Source organism: Rhizophagus irregularis, chromosome 10, assembly GCF_026210795.1.
Source record: "Rhizophagus irregularis chromosome 10, complete sequence".
Lineage (NCBI taxonomy): Eukaryota > Fungi > Glomeromycota > Glomeromycetes > Glomerales > Glomeraceae > Rhizophagus > Rhizophagus irregularis.
Window position 1 is genome coordinate 1,831,737 of NC_089438.1, and position 22,606 is coordinate 1,854,342.

The 22,606-nt window shown below is 28.4% G+C and overlaps 2 protein-coding genes across 3 annotated transcripts; both read right to left on the minus strand.

The window, feature by feature from the left end:
• Positions 1-4,930: 4,930 nt before the first annotated feature.
• On the minus strand, positions 4,931-11,656 carry OCT59_001912 (uncharacterized protein; the record flags this gene model as incomplete). 2 transcript variants are annotated; one of them, XM_025316098.2, is made up of 25 exons in its annotated part: positions 4,931-5,428; positions 5,506-5,605; positions 5,690-5,762; positions 5,835-5,937; positions 6,034-6,165; positions 6,246-6,311; positions 6,400-6,486; positions 6,562-6,809; positions 6,892-6,999; positions 7,086-7,344; positions 7,426-7,581; positions 7,669-7,826; positions 7,897-8,010; positions 8,139-8,250; positions 8,317-8,489; positions 8,567-9,209; positions 9,302-9,601; positions 9,688-9,825; positions 10,057-10,131; positions 10,229-10,328; positions 10,437-10,552; positions 10,635-10,994; positions 11,113-11,262; positions 11,374-11,503; positions 11,619-11,656. In XM_025316098.2, the coding sequence occupies 25 exons, from the start codon at positions 11,654-11,656 to the stop codon at positions 5,120-5,122; spliced, it is 4,248 nt and encodes a 1,415-aa protein (XP_025181490.1). In that variant the 3' UTR covers positions 4,931-5,119. The 2 variants fall into 2 exon arrangements, with proteins under 2 accessions (XP_025181490.1, XP_065995347.1); XM_066144155.1 differs by lacking the exons at positions 11,374-11,503; positions 11,619-11,656 and having other exon boundaries at positions 11,113-11,217.
• A 273-nt stretch (positions 11,657-11,929) lies between these two features.
• On the minus strand, positions 11,930-13,547 carry OCT59_001913 (Proteasome subunit beta type-7; the record flags this gene model as incomplete). Its single annotated transcript, XM_066144157.1, has 6 exons — positions 11,930-12,201; positions 12,308-12,381; positions 12,474-12,660; positions 12,744-13,157; positions 13,307-13,388; positions 13,492-13,547. The coding sequence occupies 5 exons, from the start codon at positions 13,545-13,547 to the stop codon at positions 12,311-12,313; spliced, it is 810 nt and encodes a 269-aa protein (XP_065995348.1). The 3' UTR covers positions 11,930-12,201; positions 12,308-12,310.
• Between the last annotated feature and the right edge of the window lie 9,059 nt (positions 13,548-22,606).

The following is a 22,606-nucleotide window of genomic DNA, read 5'->3' on the forward strand; positions in this document are numbered from 1 at the left end:
TTGGAAATATTATTTGTTTCCTCTTGAACTAGCTGTTTGCGCAAATCAAAGTTGCTATTTAACAAATCAAGATATGCCTGTTCAACTCCCATTGATTCCTATTATTCCAATAGATTCTGATGAAGCACAAAATGTAGAGGTGACTTCAGCTTTACGCAGGATATTCTACCAACCATCTGGATATCAGAGCGTACTGCCAAAAAATTGTGGGCCAGACATCACAAATTGACATAATTCCTTACCTAGACAAGGTGGATATCGAGGACTGCCAAAAAATTGTATGAGACATCACAAAATGCTGGATATGATTTCACCTTAGATGAAGTGCAGGATTGGCTTGAAAGACAGGCAGTACATCAAGTCCACAAACCTCGTCCCCGATTTATCCCTCGTGTAAGTTTTAGTTCTATACAAGTTCCCAATGAAGTTCATCAAGCTGACATTTTGTATATGCCATATGACAAGGTTGGACATGTGACTTATCTTTTCTGTCTCAATATAGTTGATATAGCATCGAGGTATAAAGAAAGTGTCCCTATAGGTTCAACCAGTGTTAAAGATCGACAGGGAATCCTAACTTCTCATACTATTGCTCGGGCTTTTGAAAAGGTATATGATGATACAACATGTCCGCTTACTTGGCCAAAATTATTGATTACAGATAGGGGTTCAGAGTTTAAAGGTGAGTGTGAAAAGCTGATGACTTCCCATGGTGTAAAGATTCAAAAGGCCAAGTCTAAGCGTACTGTTGGCATTGTGGAGCGATATAATCGTACCTTGGTTGAGAAACTATTTCCCTCTCAAGATGCATCTGACTTACTAACTTTAGGTAAAACGAGATCTCGAGTCTGGGTAAAAAACTTACCTATTGCTGTAGAAAGTATAAATAACTCAGTGACCCAACAACTTGGTATATCTCCTGCTATAGCTATAAAAAAATCACGAGTGTCTTCCAGATCTTCTTATCCTCGTGATGGACCTGTTGGGTATGAAGAAGAGAAACTACCACCTAATATAAGTGTAAGGTACTTACTTGAACCAAATGATCTGGAAGGTGGAAGACGTCGAGCAGGAGATATGAATTGGTCACCTAAGATTTATCATATCCATATGTCTTTAACACAGAAAAATCAACCAGTTTTGTACTGGCTTATTGATGATGATGGTAAAGAATCAGAGAGATCCTTTGTGAGGGAAGAACTTTTGGTTATACCAGATGATACAGAACTTCCACCACAATGGGTACTTATGAATTAAGATAGTCTTCTACCTCATCATCTGCTTGGGAGTCTGTGAGGAAGTAGTCTTTTGCCAATTCATTGTATAACCTGTATAGCTTATTAATAGCAGACAAAAGTTTTGGCTCTCTGCTATACCAGGTCTTATAATTTTCCAAGATTTGCTGATACTTTGTCTCATTAGGTAGAATAGATTGTGCTGTTTCAAGAACAAAATTTTCTGGTTCTTCTGCTTGACGCAATTTGATTATCCTTTGTTTGTAACATAACATGAATTTACCATCCTTTGGTTTCTTGTAAAGGATGCCTGCTTTAATTACAGCAATTAGAGCTGATTCAATTTCACGGTATGTTGGCTTAGCTGGTATAGCGGGTAGACATCATTTTTATATCATGTAAAGTTTTTTTTAATTTAACTTATTTATACTTAATAAAAATGATTGGAGAATATACTTGTGAATATTTACATAACACAGGAAAGCCTTGTGGTCGTCCTTGTGTGAGGCCAGAAGGTTGTCGCATTCATTGGAAGACAAAATCACGCTTTCGTGCTGTATGTGATAAACCTACAGGTTCATCTAGTGGTCGATGTCAATCTCATATTGGGAGTTACTATCAAAATCGGTATGAAAATAGGCTTCGTCAAAGAATCAGAGCAATTTATGATTAGGGTTAAATTTTGGTTAGACTTTATTGTCCCAGATTTTTTCGTATTGCAGGGGAAGCTTTACAATATGTCTAGTTGTCTTCCTGCTGTATATTTTTTGGTTAGGGGACTGACGGATTTTTGGTTAGACTTTTGGCTTATTGACCTGTTGTCCCAGATTTTTTCGTATTGCAAGGAAAGCTTTACAATATATCTAGTTACCTTCCTGCTATACATTTTTTGGTTAGACCTGGGTCGGATTTTTGGTTAGACTTCGCTGTCCCAGATTTTTTCGTATAGGAGGAAAAGCTTTAAAACATATCTAGTTGCCTTCCTGCTATACATTTTTGGTTAGACTCGGGTTAGATTTTTGGTTAGACTTTACTGTCCCAGATTTTTTCGTATAGCAGGAAAAGCTTTACAATATGTCTAGTTGCCTTCCTGCTAAAAATTTTTAAGGTTGTAGCATGAATGGCTTAAATCATCAAATGAATCCATTTTAGAGTATCATAAAAATAGTATACCACAATGGATTGCTGAATCGTGCCATCGGTATTACAGACACTTTGTGTCCTTCATACCTTTGGCACTTATAAAGGCAATCTGATATAGCATAAAATTATGATACTCTGGAATGGATCCATGCGTGGTAATAATGCCTAGGAATAAATGATGTTAATCTTATCTACAACGCTTGGGGGTTCTTTTTAGCTATCAAGTAATAACATATCGGGAATTAAGGTTAGGTGGTCTGGGGATAGAAAAACAGGTATAGTGTTATCATATCAGAAATCAAGGCTAGGTGGTCTGGGGGTACACTAAATTATGGTTAGACCTATGTGATAGCCGCTGTTCCAGAACCCCCAAGTTTGCCCTACTCACGGAGAAGCAGATTCTGCTGATGAAAATGCTGTTGCTAAAGCTTTACCATTATTACAAAATAAATGTGCAGAATATCCTCTTGAATAAATTTATAATATGGATGAAACTGGGCTTTTTATCGGTATATATTACTTTAAAATTTATTAAATACAATTTTTTATTTCACACTAATTTATATAATTTTTAAGTTAGAATCCGATCGAACATTAGCTTCAAAGCATCTTTTAAAACGTAAAAAAAAATAAGGAACGCCTTTTTATTGCATTGTGTTCAAATGCTAATGGATCACATAAGTTGAATCCTTTAGTAATTGGTAAATTTGCAAAATCACGGTACTTTAAAAATGTTAACATTAACAATTTACCAATGACTTTATATCAAAGCAATAGTAAAACTTGGATGCTGACAACTATTTTTCAACACTGGTAAAAAAATGATTTATCCTACACATATCTTACACATATTGGGTACTCAAAATGTAGAAAATCATACACAAATAATACACATATCATACACATATCAGGTACTAATATATATATCATACATATATCAGGATACTGATAGGTATACTATATATATAAACATTCCCGATATGTGTATGATATGCGTATTATTTGTGTATGATTTTCTACATTTTGAGTACCTGATATATGTAAGATATGTGTAGGATATGTGTAGGATAGACCATTTTTTTACCAGTGCAAGAGTGGCTTTAGGAATTTAATCGTCAAATTGGCCAAAAATATGGAGGACAACATGTTTTATTGCTACTTGATAATTGTTCAAATCATAAGCTAGAAAATCTAACTCTTTTATATGTTGATGTTTATTTTTTACCTCCTAACACCACATCAAAACTTCAGTCAATGGATGCTAGAATAATTATGGCTTTTAAAAAACATTATCGGTATTATCATATTAGGTTATTATAAATTTTTAATTTATTAATTTATTATTTTCATAAATTAATTTATGAACTTTTTTTATTTTAGGTGGATGTTAGAACAAGTTGAAGTGGGCCAGCTTATACAAGATTTAAAAATGAATGTTTTACAAGCAATCCAATACATTATTCAAAGTTGGGATGAAATTTCAGCCGATACTATTCAAAATTGTTGGAATCATACTGAAATTCTTCCCAATACTTTTCCTTTGTATGATATTTATGAAGATAATATTGATGATGAGCTTGGTAAAGTAATTGAAGCTCTTAATCTTCACAACAGAATGCAAGTAAAGGAATTTTTAACTATTCCTGATGAAAACATAGTTTATTTGATTCCTAACAGAAGATCAAATTATTTCAGAAATTGCAAAATTATTTAAAAGTGGATTAGATGTGGATCATTCAGATGAAATAGATGATAGTACTGAAGGATGATAGTACCAAAGTAGAAACTAATTGCATTAACGAAGCATTAAAAAGCTTAAAAACTGTATATACATTTTTAATTCAACAAGAGAATGCAAATGGTTATATGAAATTAATGGATAAAATTGAGAAATTTATTAAAAGAGAACAAATTAATTCAATGCAGCAAACTACTATAGATAAATATTTTAGATAGGTTTATTTCTGTATTTCTGTATTGATTTTCAGATTTCTTAATAAATATAATATTCATTAAAATCATTATATAAATAAATTATGTGATAATTCTATAAATGCACACCCTCTCTAAATGCACATTTGTACCTGATCCCAAGGGGAATGCATTTATGGAGAGTTGACTGTACATGTTAAAATTTCAAATATTATTAATATACACAATTATAAATAAATTGGCAGCTTATCCGTTATATTAGTAGTATAATTTTCATTAAAATTCGTTTATTCTTTTTTAATTAAAACAGATGTATAAATGCTAGAAACATGAAATTTTAAATATATACACTTTAGAATTTATTTTATCACATTAAAATTTCAAGTATTATTATTATATACAATTTTAAGTAAATAATACATATATAATGTCTGCTACTTTTGTCTAGGTAGTGTATATGTTATCTTAGTATTTTATATATAATCCTAAAAAAATGCTTAAAACTTTAAATTTACTAAAAAATATATATATTTGACAATATTTTAAAAATTATACTTTTTTGTTTTTGATTTTTTAAACTTGTTTATCAAAATTTGATCTTACTATCAAAATATTAAAATGTAATTAATTAATAATAAATAATCTTTTTATTTTTAGCAAAAAAAAAAAATTCTTAAAATTTATGCTAAAAAATTTTTTTCTGTTAATAGTATACAGTATATTAATTTGAACAAGTGTTTCTCTATTAATTATATTATTTTATGTATTATTGTAATAATAAAATAAATAATTCTGTAATTTCTGTAAATCTAAGCATCATCAATTGCTGTATCCCCATATGTAAATTTTACATGATTTTCTTTTGTATCAAATATTAATTTCCTTTTTGGTGGTTTTTCATTCTCAAATTGTGATTTTCTTATTAACTTGAATAAACCAGTTCCAAGTTGCATAGGCATTCCCATAATTATAGATTCACTTACACCTTCAAGACAATCACGTTTACTGTGTAATGCAGCATCAAAAAGATGATCTGTTGTCTTCTCAAATGATGCCAACATAAGAACACTACTTTTCATATTTGAAATACCAAACCGATGAATTCCTAGTACTTCACCCTAAATATTTAAGTTAATGGTTGATTTATTAATGATTTGTAATATTATTTATTATTAATTATTTAAATTTCACTAACCTTGAATGTCATTATATCTCCTAATAACATAACATGTCTTGGGTCAATACTCATTCCATGTCTACCCATCGTATATTGAATTTCTTGAATAATTGTATTTCTAAATATTTACAAAATAGAGATTAAAAAAAAAAATATTTTGGCAGATAATAGAGATAGAATTATGTATGATTATTTATTCTACCTAGCTGCTTCAATACCAAGAACTTTATGTACTTCATTAATATTATTACTTGTTGTTTCAATACCAACAATACCTATTTAGATAATTGATAATGCAAGAATGTTATTTATGTCATTATATCAAATAAAGTTAACTATCAACTTACCTTCGGTTGTCATAACTTCACGAAGTCCATATCCTTCAACTAACAATAATTTCTTTCCTCCCTTGCCTTCACTAATTACAGCTCTCGTAACAGTCTGTATTCCCTTTATATACAAAAAAAAAAAAAAAAAAAAAAAAAAAAAAGTTGGATTACTATATCGTTTATTAGTACCACTTGAAACATATTTAACATGTCTTACTTTTACTATAACTTTAGGCAGGGCTCGTTTTAAAACTTGTAACCTATAATATAAACAATATGGATCTTTTGACATCTCTTTATCTGAAATATAAACGTCAATTTCATCATCTGAAACTACACGAATTCCATGCTAAAGTTTAAAAGTTATTAATGTAAAAAATAATTTTGACCAGTATTAAAAAAACAATGATATTCGAATCATATACTTACAGCTTCAAGCTTTAAGCTACGATTATCAATAATTGCGCGTGCTATTTCTTTAATATTTGTTTCCAACTACAAAAATTAAACAAAATAAATAATATTAATAAATTGTAATTAAATAAATAAAATTTCATTATAATTATAATTGATTATAGTAAACCTGTAATTTTTGTATTGCCTCCAAATCCAACTTAATTGCAAGAAAACATTGATCACGTTCATAAATTTCATCAATATATTTTGCAATCTGAAATATAAATAATTAGTAAACAATATTTCAAAAATAAAGAAACGAATATTTAAATAATTAAGTATAACTCACATCACCCAGATATGTTGTTTCTAAACGTCCTTTAACAATTCTAGCTGATTTCACATCAGTATCATTGACAAGCTTACAAGTAATGATCGGTGTACTAATTGTTTTAGATGCATTAATAATTTCCTTTATACGCGGAACACCAAGAGTAATATTCATTGATGCAACACCAGCAAAATGGAAAGTTTTCAGCGTCATTTGAGTTCCTGGTTCCCCAATGGATTGCGCGCCAAGAGCTCCAACAGCCGTTCCTAAAATTTTCATATTAACAAAATTTGAATATATAATGAAACTTGAAAGGATTTATCAACAAAAAAAAAGGTAATATTTTACCTGGCTCAATCTTTGCCCTCATAAATTTTGTCCAACAAGTATCTAAAAACCTTCGAAGCTGTTTTTCAGTAATTTTTAATTTGTGATTTACAACAGCTTTAACAGGATCTTAAATTTAGACAAATAATTGTAAAATTAAAAATGAAAAATGAATTGATAAATCAAATATAACTATCAAATATAATTATAGTTACTTGAACCCATAGTATTATAAACTGCATCATCAAGATCTCCATATTCTTCACTAAGTCTATAATCTCCTCTCATTAAACCATATGATTCTCGTATAGAACTTAATCTATTAACAAGTTCTTGTTGAACAAAATTACTCAAAGATTCAATATAGGATTGAGTACATAATTTCACAAATTTATCACTTCCCAAAATACTATCTGTTATTTCTCGGATTTCATATGGTAACAGCACTTTATCATTACCCCATGAAACTATATTCTATAAATTGTTTAAAAATTCAATAAATAAAAGAGTTTATAAAAATAAATCATAACTTTAAAGATATAAATGAATACATACTATTATATGTTGTAAATTACGTTTAAGGTCCACCGGAAGAATTTCTGCTTCAAGAAAAGCTGGATCTAAACCATCATCACCATAATAAAATTGAACCAAACCACCTGATGAATTTCGTACCGACATATCATAATGAATTGTCAGATCTTCTAAAGCCTATATAGAAAATTATAATTAGAACTATTAAATAAGACATCAGGAAATATGTTGATATATTGATATATTTATTATACACATAAATACCTTCATCAACTTCCTTTGCATGTAACCAGTTTCGGCAGTCTTGACAGCAGTATCTACAAGACCTTCACGACCGGAAATGGCATGAAATAAAAACTCTGTTGGAGACAAACCACTATAGAAACTGTTCCTAACAAAACCTCGAGCTGCTGGTGTCTTTGCTATAAAATATAAAATGGTTATTATAAACAAATAATATTTGAATTCTGAATTTGAATCCGTCATACATACAATGCTTTGGGAAATGTGGTAAAGAACGATCTTGGAATCCATCAGGAATTCGGCTACCACTAATAATTTGTTGACCAACACAGGCAACCATTTGAGATACGTTAATTTTTGAACCTAAATTATAGAGCGCATCATGTTAAATTAATATTTACAATTTACAACCATGTCGCTAATACTGGGAAAATTCTACTGATCAGAAAAAGATTGACGAAATATAAATTAATACATAAGTTTGTTGATACCTTTTGAACCACAGGTTGCCATAATAAGAGGTGCATTATATTTGTTTAGTTCTGTCATGCAAATTTGACCTGCATCATCACGAACTTTTGATAGAACGCCAGATATATGGGTCTATTAAATAAATAAAATTTAATATATATATGTTTGATAAATGTTGAAACAAAATATTTTAATCACCTCCAATGTCTGTTCCTCATCACAACCAGGTTGATTTTCTATCAAACCTAATTTAGATTGTTCAATGAGTTCATTGCATCTTTTGTTTGCCATTCCAATGAGTTCTTCTTTTCTTTCCCTTAATTTTTCACCGGGCTGCACATCATTTATGCCAATTGAAAATCCTCTGTTAGCTATTTAATTAAAATGAAAATTATATATTAATAAAAATCAAGAATATATTATTTATAATATATAAATTAAACTTTACCTAACCACCGTGAACATAACTTAGATAAACGATTCATTGCACTAGCAGCCTCTAATGATCCAAAATCACGGAGTATCGTATAAAATAATGAATGTTTATTACCATCTCCTACCAAGGTTTTATCCATACAACCACACATAATCTCGCTATTTTGAATGACAGCGTAACCTTCATTTGGACAAAAATCGGGCACTCTGCCCTCCTTCTTGTCAAATGAACGTCCTTTGGCTTCAAGATTAACTAAAACTGACGATTTCTTATTTGGTCTCATTAATACATTAAAAATCTGTTTCCCTGTCCAAAGTTTCATTGGTTTCCATATTGAAGGTGGAGGTATATCAATATGTATATCAGCATCTGCCATATATGAACAAATTTGTGTAAACTGTGCTCGATTATAAAACACGTCTTTTTTTGTAAGTAGGTATGATGATGTGATAAAATCTTGAATTGCAGCAATGATAGGATCTCCATTTCTAGGTGTAACCAAATTGTTTTTTACGCCCATTAACTCTATTGCTTCAATTCGAGCTTCCTCAGTTTGAGGTACATGAAGATTCATTTCATCACCATCAAAATCTGCATTATAAGGACTACAAACACATTCATTAAAACGAAAAGTTCTCCATGGTTTGACTCGAACCTATCAATAAATTTTAAATTTAATACTTTATATTCATTGAAAATTATAAACATAGAAAAATTACAATATTTTTGTTTTTTATAATACTTTACATAATGGGCCATTATACTAAGTTTATGTAAAGATGGTTGACGATTAAATAAGACAACATCATCATCTCTTAAATGTCGCTCTACAACATCTCCTATTTGTAACTCGGCAGCACAAGCATCTTTTGATGCTTGGTCAGCATATTTAAGAAACCTTTTCCCTCCAGACTTATGCTTAACAAAATTGGCGCCAGGATGAACATCGGCACCATTTATTACGCACTGACGCAACTTATCAATATTATGTGCAAATACTCTTTCCGGATAAGTCAAAATTTTTGCTACTAGTTCTGGAACAGCAACCTAGCAAAGAAAAAAAATTTTGTATATATTAGATATAATCCATGTTAAAGAGCAAAGACCATTGAAAAGAAAATGTTTAATAATACCTCATCAATCCGTAAATTCGGATCTGGTGAAATTACTGTACGCCCAGAAAAATCAACACGTTTCCCAGATAAATTTCCACGAAATCTACCCTGTTTGCCTTTCAATCGTTGACATAAACCTCTACTTGGTTTTATACCCTTTTAATTTTTTTTAAAAAAAAATCTATTATCAACAATAAGATTCAACAAAGAAAGCTCCCATATTTACGACATATACAAGCTTATAATATTTCTCTTAGTTTTGGCCGGAATGGTCATGTGTTCATTCAGTTTCAGCCTTAAACTATAACAACTCTTTTTCTGCTATTCACAACAATAGCCTACACCGATCAATTTATTAATAAGAAACTAAAAAAATTCGACATTTACCGCCATATTTCCTAATCCTGGCATTTCACTATGTATGTACATGGCAATTGTTAATTGTAAGTAATCCCATTGTTCCTATATAAACAATGATGTAAACGATGAACAAAAAACAAAAAAAATAAATATATTTATACGTATTATTATTCCAATCGAAGAGTATAAGAAATATTACCATAAGTTGTGTTATAGTTACTCCTTTAGTTAAAGCTGCTGTAATATTGGTATTTGTTTGGACGATTTCTGATAATTTCACCGTCAAGTCGTCTTCTGTGCTAATAATATCAAAAGTATTTCAATTGAGCATGGCCTTTTTTTTTAAATTGTATTTTTGGTACACTGTATAATTAAACAATTTTTTTTTTTTTACAAAAATCTCTCACCTAGCATTATCTTGCGCAATTGAAGGACGAATCGCTACAGGTGGTACTGGAAGGCGTTGCCATATAAAAAGTTCTGGTCGCGCATTTTGAGGATCTAATCCAAGTAATTCACAATCCTAAATTTATATAAATGAAATATATTTGAATTATTAATTAAATAATTTATATATAAATCAATAATAAAATCATCATACTAACATCATCAGATATCCTTTTAAAAAGGTCAAGAACTTTCATGGCATTTAAATCTTCTTGTGCTTTATGTAAATGAGGTCTAAGATCTGGTGTATATTCGATCGCATTATTAAATGTACTCTTGAATTTTTCGTGCTCTTCATGTGCTTTCTTTGATTTGAATTTTTCATGAACGATCTTGAGTGCACCAACTTTCTTGACAGATCCATTTATTGCTCCACAATGTGGACAATCCACTTCTTTTTTACACAAAGTATTTATAGCTTTTTCGAGTTTTTGACGCGCAGATGACTCTCTAGAAGCTCTTATCCGTTTCAGATATGACCGACGATCATCTTCGTTTAGTAAAACTCGACTACATGTCTAAAACGCGTAAAAACAGGATTAATAAAACTTAAGATCAACATTCAAATTATTAAATTATTAAATAAAGAAGACCATATCAAACAGAAAATTTCAAAAAGAATAATCATTTATTTACCTTGCAAATATTTTGTAACATATTTATTACGGCCTTAAAATATCCAATGTGAAATACTGGTAATATCAATTTAACATAACCGAAATGACCGATACATTGAGCCATTTTTTCTCCACATGTTTGACACAATGTGTCATGATCCGATGTTCCCTATAAACATTTTTACCTTTTAGTATCAGTTAAAAAGTTTTAGGTGAGATATCAAACAAAGATTAGATAAATTAACAACTAAAATCATATTGATTGAAGTTTGAAACATACCAATCGCGTATCGAGAACGCCATTCTCCATGGGTTTTCGATTATCGTTAAAAAGATCGCGATGCGTAATTGCTAATTGAGCATTTTTGACGATTTCTTGAGGAGAAAGAACACTAAATTGAATATGTTTACTAAAGGATAAAGAAAAGGATAAAGGTAGAAAAATATATATATAAAATATATACATATATATCTAGTTTAGAATTTATTTTACAAGTATAAAAACTACAGAACACTTACACTTACATTCTTCGTGGAGCTTGCTCGAGAATTTGCTCTTTCATGATTAATTTATTTTCTTATAAATAAACACGTCTCGAGTTAAAAAAACCTATGAATTGTATAAATGAAATCACGGAAATTTATATATTTGTCGATCGGTAATTTACTAATAAATTATCGATTTGAACCAATTTGACTCACGTGCATTAATCTAATTTCTACAAAAAATTTACCAAATTTACCTAATTTCTACAAAACGTTTAAATGTTTTTAAATTCAGTTCTTTATGAACCAACATTTATATTATTTTAAATTATATACTCATCACATCAGTTATATGTCAAAAAAAGTATTTTTATTCATTGTTATCGTAATAGGTCTCAAACTTTGATAAGACATAATATAGAAACTAGTTGGTTAGTAATGAATTCATTTGATCAAAATGTTGATTCATTCATTTGTTTAAGAAAATAGTTAAAAACAATTATTTATAAGTGACGTCACTGGTGATTGTTTTCTAATAATAATTGTATTGTAACTTTTAATTTTAATGTTTCAACTTGAATTCGAATTCTAAATATGTATAACTTCATAGATTTTTTGTTTCCTATAATTTAAAATTATTTTTATTTAATTTATTATCATTGATCTTACTGAATTTGATACAATTTTTTTACAAACATCATTATTAAACATAAAAGAATGTAAACCACCTTCTATGAAATATCCATCTCTTCAATACCTTCTGTAATAGCAACAATATCTCTGATTGATTCCTTGAGGATTGCTATTATTTATTAAAAATAATATTAATGTAATTAATATAATTAATTAATAATTTTGAATAATAATAATAATAATAATAATAATAATTCGTACCAGTAGTTCCACGCTTAAATTTATAACTTTGTTCTTTTACTCCACGTTCATTAGGTTTTGCATAATTTCTATATACATCTATTTTACCTTTTTCAATTACAGTAACATCAACATTTGATCCAGAACCAAGATCATTGAAAATACCGGATTCAATGGCTTCCCTAACAAGATCAATTGCTTCTTGACGCTAATAAAATGACAATAATTTTATTTAAAAAAAAATATATATATATTTTTTTTAAATATTATCAAATCAAATTTTCAAATTACCTCCAAATCTTTTCTCCATTTACTTTCAAATACAGCCATAGCAGCTAGAGAACCACTACCCATAGTAACGTAAGGTAATTTATCCGTACTACCATGAGGATGTATGGTGTATAAATTAGGACCGGTTACATCATAACCACCAAGTACTAAAGCGGCACCAATATGACCTTGATATCTAAAAAGCATTTGTTTTAACATTATTAAGGCAGTGGCGACACGAGCTTCTCTCCCGGTAGTTAATCTATGTAATTCCAATTGAGAACTAATTAAAGCGGTAGTAAATTCAGTATCTGCGGCAGTACCAGCTCCACAACAATACATATTTGGAGCAAGATAATGAATTTTTTCACAGTTCTTATCCGCTACTATTGGACCAGCAGTTGCACGTGTATCAGCACCAAGACAGATACCATCCTATTAAGCATAAATTACATAAATTTACGCGAATGATTGATTAATTCGAAACGAAAAAAATCAAAAAAACAAAATAAAAAAATTAAATTAATTTAATTTAATTATAAATTAAAAAAGTAATACATTAATTACATTAATTATGTTAAAACCTTATAGATCAGTCCAACAATTGTTGTACCAGTTTTAGTCATTTTGGGGAAAGTAATACCCTTTTTTTCGAGAGCGACATTTCTAAACACAAAATTAAAAAATTTTTAAAATATTAAAAAATTAGTACTTAAAAAGATCATAAATATGAAGTAAGTAAAAGACGAGTAAAATATATCAAATATACCTTTGATAATTATCAAAATTGAAACCACCTTTTGGTTGCTCAAGTTTAGTTACCATGTTTGAAAAAGATATTTGAACGAGTGAAGATCTGATAAGAAATATCAATTAACTTTGATAATAAAAAAAGTATACGTAAGTTAATATGACGGCAATGTCATATGCTGATAATTTCGGCCTACATTAGTTGATGCAACAAATGAGTGATTATAAGCCCAATTAATCATGTGATACATGATACATTTAGTGATATGTACCAATTGTACAATTGTAACAATTGTACCATGGTATGTAACACTGTAAATCTGTAAAATAATACAAAAAAGAAAGAACTTCTTTTAAGAACAAGTATAGAGTGTGTGGCTTGCATGAAAAGAACGCCACGGTAGAATAGACATGCGACATGAAAACTTTCCACTGTTATTCACTGTTATTGTTGTTATTGTGGTGCATGTTTGTGGCAAGAGAAAGTATCTATCGAATTTTTTTTTATTCATATCCATTTAAGAAAGAACACTTCTTATCAGAAAAAAATGATAATTAAAGTTTTGCCTAATCCTAAAATGAAACCATTACCGAATAATTGGTTAAAAAGGTTGTGATATCTATTAATAAGTTTAAAAAACCAATGAAATTTAAACAAAAACCTTCTTCCTTTATTGATACATTTTTGGAAATAAGTTAAAAAATATTGTATTGTGAAACTGTGATAACGAACAAAAATGACTGCGGGATCTTATCTGTTATCTTTTTTTGTTCTGCGGAAGGATGTACAACAACGACTACAACAATATTACGTAAATGTCAAATCATTTAAAATATGCACCGAATATTTTTAAAGAACATCAGAACAATGCTAACAAAAAGAGCGTCAAGTCAATGGAATGACGGCATTGTCGACGGGATGACGGGCATATAGGATTATAGGATTATAGGATTATAGGGTATTATGTATACAATTATGGTTAACAAAAATTATCGACATTTTATTTTTTTTTTAAAAAAACAATACATTTTAAAGTTACATTTGAATTCCTTGCAGCAATTATCCTTAAAGGCATATAACCTGTGTACTAATAATAATAATGAAAAAATTCGAAAACCTGGTAAATTAAAAAATACATAAATAATAAAATAAAAAAAATATATATAATATAATATAATATATATATATATGTATATATATATATATATAAAATAATAAAATAATAATAATTTATTTGCATTTAATATTAGTCAGAATGGTGCCATCATTTACACGTAATATTGCATATAAACTATATAAACTTAAAAACTAATTTATAAAAATTGGCCAAGAATGGTGAACAAAAAAAAATCTTGCACCAGGTTTACTATTTATATACTTGATCATTTAAAAGTCTGGATTCTGGAATGATCGTGTCGCGTATATGTAACATGGGTATATCATTATATTATAATATACATAAATAAATAAATAATCAATTATAAGGTTACATTAAATTACTGTAAGGAGAAAATTGATGATCTACATCGTTTCGAAACGTGTCGTATATATATATATTTTAAAGTAATTTATAATTGATAAACACGAAAAAAAACAAATATAAAGTTAACTTATTAAAAAACAGACGATTAGAGTAACACTGGATGCGTAAAATGAATTTCTTTTGCACAAATAAGAATGCTTCGTTAATTCTCTTGATTCCTTTATTCGTAAAATAAAATAAAAGAAAATTTTTATTCCCATCAACAAAAATTTGAATAAAAAAAATTTTTATTATGTGTGACCTTTTTTAATTTATCGCGTGGTTATTATTACGTTAATCAAATCGTACAAAAAGCGTAAATAGTAAATCATTCAAAAAAAAACAAAAAAAAAAATCATTTTAAAAAAAAAGGAGAATCGGAAATGCCGTGAAAAAACTTAATAAAAGAATAGGAAAACCCGAATTAATCCCAATGAGTAAATATGCATGCAAAAGAAATTATTATCTTTATATCAATATAGTAAATAACCTTTACAAGTTTATCGTTTACGTGTACGTTTCACGTATTTTTCAAGTAAATGTATATAACGTAATTCTGTAATATCCGAAGAAATTACCCAAACTTGGCTTTTTATTGATACCAATAAAAATCGTTTATTTCCGCTATGACCCGTTTTCATTCATTGTTAAATATCCAATATCGATTTAACTATTCGGTAATTCGCGTATTAACTATCACGTGTGTGTAACTCAATGATCCTTTTTTATTTAATTAATTTATAGTTAAATATTCCCTTAAATTTTGTGGCTTAAAAAACAAATATAGTTTATTTAATAACTAAAAATATGAAACACAATAATTAAAGAGAGAATGATTTCTTATTTAATATATTTCATACCTAGAAAATTAAACAAGAAATGTACAAGTTTTTTTTTTTTATGTTTACTATAAAGTGATAATGTGATAAAATCAAATTTACGCCATTTTTATCACATGAAGTGTAATATCACGTGTAATTTTAAAAAAGTCGTGTGTTCTTTTAGAAAAATTTCTTTTTCTCACAATATTGTTTCCAATTTAGTTTTAGTAAGAAAGGTAAATATTATTTTAGAAAATGATCTACTATCAAAAAAGTGGGTTGACAACTTGTAATTTTTTTTTATTGAAATCTGATAATTGAAAGATAAAGGGAGAAATTTCAATAATTCAACCGAATATCATTATAAAACGGGTTCCGGTTTAACCATTCTCCTAAAGTAAAAAAATCAGCCAAATTTCCAAAATCCAACAATGGTAAAAAATTGAATTATTTTATTATTTGTTTGAAAACAAACAAATTTTATTTTAATTCTTTTATGCTCTTGAGATTTCCCATTTAGTATAAAAAAAAAAAACAGTTACCGTTCTTCTTATTTTCTTTCTTTCTTTAAATTTAATTCGTACAAATATTTTTTCCTTTAAAAAAAAAAAAATATATCCCATGATCGTTATTATAATCACATAAATAAATGCAACGTAATCTACAATACATGCGTAATTATTAATAATAATATTTTAGAATCAATTGGAAAAAATGGAACGATGATAACGAAATTTACACAAAAAAGTATCATTTTAAGATGAAAAAAAATAAACACGCAAAATTAAAAGATTCGTTGTTCCAAAATTATTAGTTTAAAACAAAAAGCACAATAAATAAATAAAAATATTAAAGTGAAACAAAATTTTAATTTTTATTTGTTACAAAGTAACACCGGAAAAAAAATTATTTTATTTTTTTTTTCTCAAAATTTTTTTTTTTCCCAGCAGAAATAAAAAAGAAAAAAAAGAAAAAAAATTTCATTGAAAACGAAATGTGGGGGTGGCTGGAGAATTTAGATCCGCAGAAGATAAGAATTAGTTATTATGACTCAATTACATTCCGGAATTAGCCCTCAAAGTTTAACCAAATTATAAACCTTGTGTAATAGATAAGATGTTGAATGGAATACTGCGGGAATTCAACCAATTCATCCCGTCTCCAAAATAAATAATAATAATAATAATAATAATAAATAATAATAAAGATCGGAAGAAATTTATTGGAACAGGTTTGCTGGAAACTAAAACTCCGTTGAAATTTTACACTAAACCAAATCTGTTAAATTGTTTATATTTGTCAAATGATATTTATTCCGTTGATCGTTTCCATCACATTAAAATATTAGCCACGGCATGATCTGACACTTGTCACCCACTTGTAACCATTTTTCAATAATAGGAAATTCCCGTTCATTCTCTATTCGCATATTTCTTTCCTTGGTTATGATATTCCAAAATATTTCAAACTACTTAAAACATTTCCTTTTTATCAGATCAGGTCTGGATTATTAATTTAATTTATGTTGTGTTTCGATATAAAGTCAATTGACCCTCCCGACTTCTCACGTATAGATAGATAAGTTTTTTAATTTTTATTGGTGCGAGTCTAAATTTTTTTTTTTTTTCATGACTCATTATCATCATAATCAGTAATGCAAATAACCCCATTAATATTATCGGGCGTCAAATAAATTCTCTGATTCTCTAGTTGGGGTCAATAAACTTGATTAGGCAGTGTAACATTTTAATAGGCGTTGGGGCAATTTACGTTCATGTTATTTCCTTATAAGTTGCGTCAAATTGTGCAAATTTTGTTTATATGGTGTCATTGGTGTCATTTGGTGCGTCCTACCGTGGGCGTCCTACCATGGGCGTCCTACCGTGGGACTTTAATTTGATCTCCTTAATTGTTTCAACCGGAATTTGAATCCCGATAATGCATACAACTTTTGAAAGAAGAAGATTCTCAACAATTTTCTAAATTAGTCTTCTATTATCCTTGGCGCCAAATAAAAAAAAAAAAATAATAATTTTAATATCTTAATTACTTTTTTATTTATTTATTAATATATACTTTTAATTAATATATATATAATATATAATAAATATATATATATATTTTTTTTTTTTTACATTTTGAATCGGGATCAAAAAAAAAATAAAGATAAGCAAAGAATAAAAAAAAGAATAAAAAAAAAATCGAAAAAATTAAAAATTATTAATCTCACGTAATTAAATTCCATGAATTAACAATTACCCATTCGGCGTTTTTTTTCTCCCTTAGCCAAAAAATTATCTTTTAACTTATTTCTTGTAAGGGACATATTAAGAAATGCTAAGAGAGATAAGAGTCGGTTTGCTTTGACTTTTCAGAATAGGAAAATTATTTTTCTTTTGTGTCATTGTTTATTTTTTTTTTTTGAAAAAAGTAAACTTTTTAAACCTTATTAAAGAAAGTTGCTACTGCGGGATTAATTAATTAATCACAAATATATTGGGTTATTATTGACAGAATTTATTATCATTTCATTTGACTCTCCAAATTTGAATTCTTATTACACAAACTCAATAAAATTACACAAACTCATTATAAAATCACAATAAAATAAATGCAAACTGTTTTATATTATTAATACATAAATAAAAAAAATAAAAAAAAAGAAAAAGAAAAGGTATTAAAAAATATGTTGATCTTACATGAATATAAATGAGTTTATTTATGCTTATCTTACTTTAAATTTTATTTTATTATTATAAACTTAAATATGTTATTTTGTCTCGTAAGTAAAGGGGATTTTTTTTGTGTATAAATATAGTAGCTATTTTTTGAATCAAAAAAATTTCCTCAGAAAACATTTTAGTTTCTCTTTGCTCCTCTGTATATTGGTATTTGATTCCTCTAAAAAACAAGTTTTAAACTCTTTATAAGAGTTTAAAAAAAAAAAGTATTTTTAAAACGTAAAGTTTCTAATTTTTTTTTCTTTTTCTTCGTACAAGAAATAGTAATAGTAATAGTATAATTTCTTAAGTATCAAAAAAAAAAAAAAAATTTTTTAAAAAAAAAATTGGTCCTCTTTTTTTTATTATTTATTAAAATAAATAGTAAACCATTTTCACTTCAAATTTTTCGTTAGTTTATATCACTTTATTAAATTTAGTAAAGTTGTTGAAACCCCGTCTGATTCAAAAAAAAAAAAAAAAAAAAAAAAACCTTTTTTAACTCACTTCTTTTTTTTTCTTTTTTCTCCTTCTTCCATTCTAGTTTTCTTACGTTTTTCGTGAACTCGGATACTACCACACACATTAATAACTTCGTTGTGGAGTCCGTTCCGAATAACAACCAAACTCAAAATATTTTAAATATTTATATGTACGAAGAATCTTTCAACAACTTACCTTCCATTGAACTAATGCATTACACTTCTACTCAAACATCTACTGATAACACCAGCACTATTAACCCTGATTATATAAATAATTTGGATTTTAATATTTATTCTCAACCTTCTACTTTAACTACTGATTTTACTGAAAATGAACTATTCAACTCTCTCTCTCAGATTGGCCCGCGAGCCTCACTTGTAAATCATCAAGAAGCAGAGATTGACGTCACTAATAATTATTCTGAAGATACCCCTCTAAATAATCACTCTAATCACATTGTAGAAAATCATTTCCATTACACAACTCAAGACCAATCAAATTTCACTACAACTTCGCCACACGGATACTCCGAAAATAACATTACAACTCCATTATTGGAACCTTATAACAACGGAGCTTTCTCCGTTCATTCTACACCACTTCTTCAAGACAGTAACCAACTCTTATTTTCTCCTTTAATAAATACTTCTCCTGCCGCTCATAGCGACTTGTTATTGTTTGACGATATTGGTTCAACACCAACTTGTTCCGATTTTGGAACTCCTTATACAACTTCGGTTCCTTTAATTACTCCAAATACTCCTTATATCAATACTCCTTACGTCACTAGTAGTCCTTTTTCTGTTGCTTCTTCAACTATAAACACACCTTTTTTTCAAACTACTTCTTTATTAGATACCCCTAATCTCGTTAGCGCTGACCCTGATTTATACGACGATAGTAGTAGGGGTTCTTGGTTTAGTTTATTTGATCCTATAAAAACTTATAAAACTCCTTACGATTATAACCGTATTAATCAACCTTTTCATTCGTTAAATATGGAGTCTCTTACTCTTAATAATAATATTGATATTATTGATAAGAAAGTTGAACAAGAAAGTCCAAAGAGTGACGTTTCAACTCCTATTCATTCTGAAAAGAACAATGAGTCCATTGTTGATAACTCTTTAAATGTTTCGGTTGTTGATACTGTTGAGACTTCTAAAATCATTGAAGCTAACTCTGGAATTATTGAGACTATTAAAACTGAAGCTTTAAATGCGACTGATTCAAATCCTACCACTCCAGTAGATAATTCAAAATTGGTTCCAATTAGACCTCGTCCTCAAGATGATGATGATTCTGGTGAAAATGATTCAACAAGAAGGAGCAAACGTCAACGAACAATGAGCGTTTCTGAAGAAAATGAAGATGAAAATGACGATGAAAGCGAAAAGAAATACAATTGTCCTGAATGTGGTAGAGGCTTCAATCGAAAGTTCAATATGCAAACTCATAGGTCAACTCATGATCCTAATCGTGTGAAACCTTTTGCTTGTGAACATCCTAATTGTGGTTCAAGGTTCACTCGAAAACACGATTTAAAACGTCATATAAACGGCATTCATAAAGGTGAAAAAGTTCATGAATGTAACGTATGTAGAAAACCTTTCTCTCGCAAAGACGCATGGAAAAGACACATCGCTACTTGTGGCAAGATGTAAGAAGTGTTGAAAGTATTGGTTATTAATTCTTTAAAAACAAAAAAAAAAAAGAACACCTCCCCTTTTAGTGGACAAAAACAATCTTGCAACGATTGCAGCGTTATTTTTTATACGAGAATACAAAAAAAAATTATTAATGGACTTTCTGTTCTTTTTTATTTTTCATATTTATATATATTTTTTATTTAGTCACAAAAAAAAAAAAAAAATTTGTTAGCCATAGTGAAAACCCATTTTCCCTTTTTTTTATATAGTTTTTTTTTCTCTTTTCTTGAAAATAGCTTATCTTAATCTTTTTTTTTTTGATTAGTTTCTTTTTCTTGTAGTCTCAGAATTCACTAGTGGCAAAACAATGACAAATTTTGTCAAGAAAAAAAAAATTCTCGTCTCAAAAATATTTATCCTGCATCCCGGGCCGTGTTAGTGTTCGCATAATTTAAAATAATAAAAAAAAGATAATGCGTAAACATCAATAGGGCCGTTTACGGATTGCAATAAGGTTTAGAATTAAGGCTTTTGCATTAAAATGTTTTCGCCTTTACCTATTCCCTTCCGTTACGGTTGTAAGACGGCAGTTCTAATCTGTTAAAAAAAGAATCTTTAGATTCTTTCCGATTTAGTTCACTTCTCTTAGTATTAAAAAAAAAAAGAACATTTTTTGTTTACTTTGCTTCCCTTTATTAAGACCCCCTCTTCATTTGATATAGCTTAGCATTACTATTCTTATAGTCGCTTTTAGTTTTTTTTTATTTGAACATTTTTTTTTCAATATATTTTAACGTATATATATTATCTTATCCCCCGTGATCTTTTTTGGGGAAATGAATTTTTGTTTAGGGAATATTAAGACTTAGATTTGAATCTTGAATCTTACCCATTATTTCGTTTTGTTTTCTTTAATGAATGGAATTTTAAATTGAATAATGTCGATGAAAATTATCGATGAAGAAAAAAATGATGTTTTGTGAGAAATGCCAACATGTTTGGGGATCAAAAAAGAGTAGTTACATCTGTGGTTTATTATAATTCCCCTTTATAATGTCCTGTTCGATTCGAATTTGTTCATGAATTTCTTGTAGATATAGGGAAAAAAAAACATCATCAAATTTGATACTTTGTTATAAGATTCCCTTCTCTTTTAAATAATTTTTCCCCCTGAATTTTTTTTTATAAATATTATCTTCATATTATTTAACATTAAATTTTCTCTTTAAAAATAATTTTTTCTTTTTCTTTTCTTCCTCATTTTATATATGTATATATATATGTATATATGTATATATTTTGTGAATTTTTTTTGATCAAAAAAAAAAAATAATAATAATAATTTTAGAGAACGTAGAGAGAATGTTTATATATAGAGAAAATTAATAAAAGAAAAAAATTATTTTATCGTTATTGACCTTTAAAAAAAAAAATAAATCTTTTTTTACATTTTTTTTGAATTGAATATTTTTTGATCGTTCAAGTAGTGTTTAAGTTTATATATCAGTACTATGTGAAAAAATCAAATGTTTATATATGTTTCTTTGATCTGCTGCGTAAAATTCGAAAGCTGCGTATAGATTATCTCTAAATTTTTTCTCTCGCTGCGTCTTTATCTTAAAAAAAAATTCTTAAAAGTATTCCAAATACCTGGTAGATTTTTCTAGATAACCTGGAAACCGGTCAAGAGAATTGCAACGGCCGCTGCATTGATAAAGCTTAAAATTAAAAGAACGAATAGGCGGAATAGTATAAAATTTCGGGTGGCTTAAACCGGCTGGTGGCTTAGCATAAGAGGATAGAAAAAATTATAAAAGGAGTGCAAATATTTTGACCTTTCTCTTCTACTTAACTTTTTTATTTCCAGTCCTCCGCTTTTTTCTCTTTCAATTCCCGCAGTTGGAGATTTGCGCAGTATAATCATTCAAAAAAAAG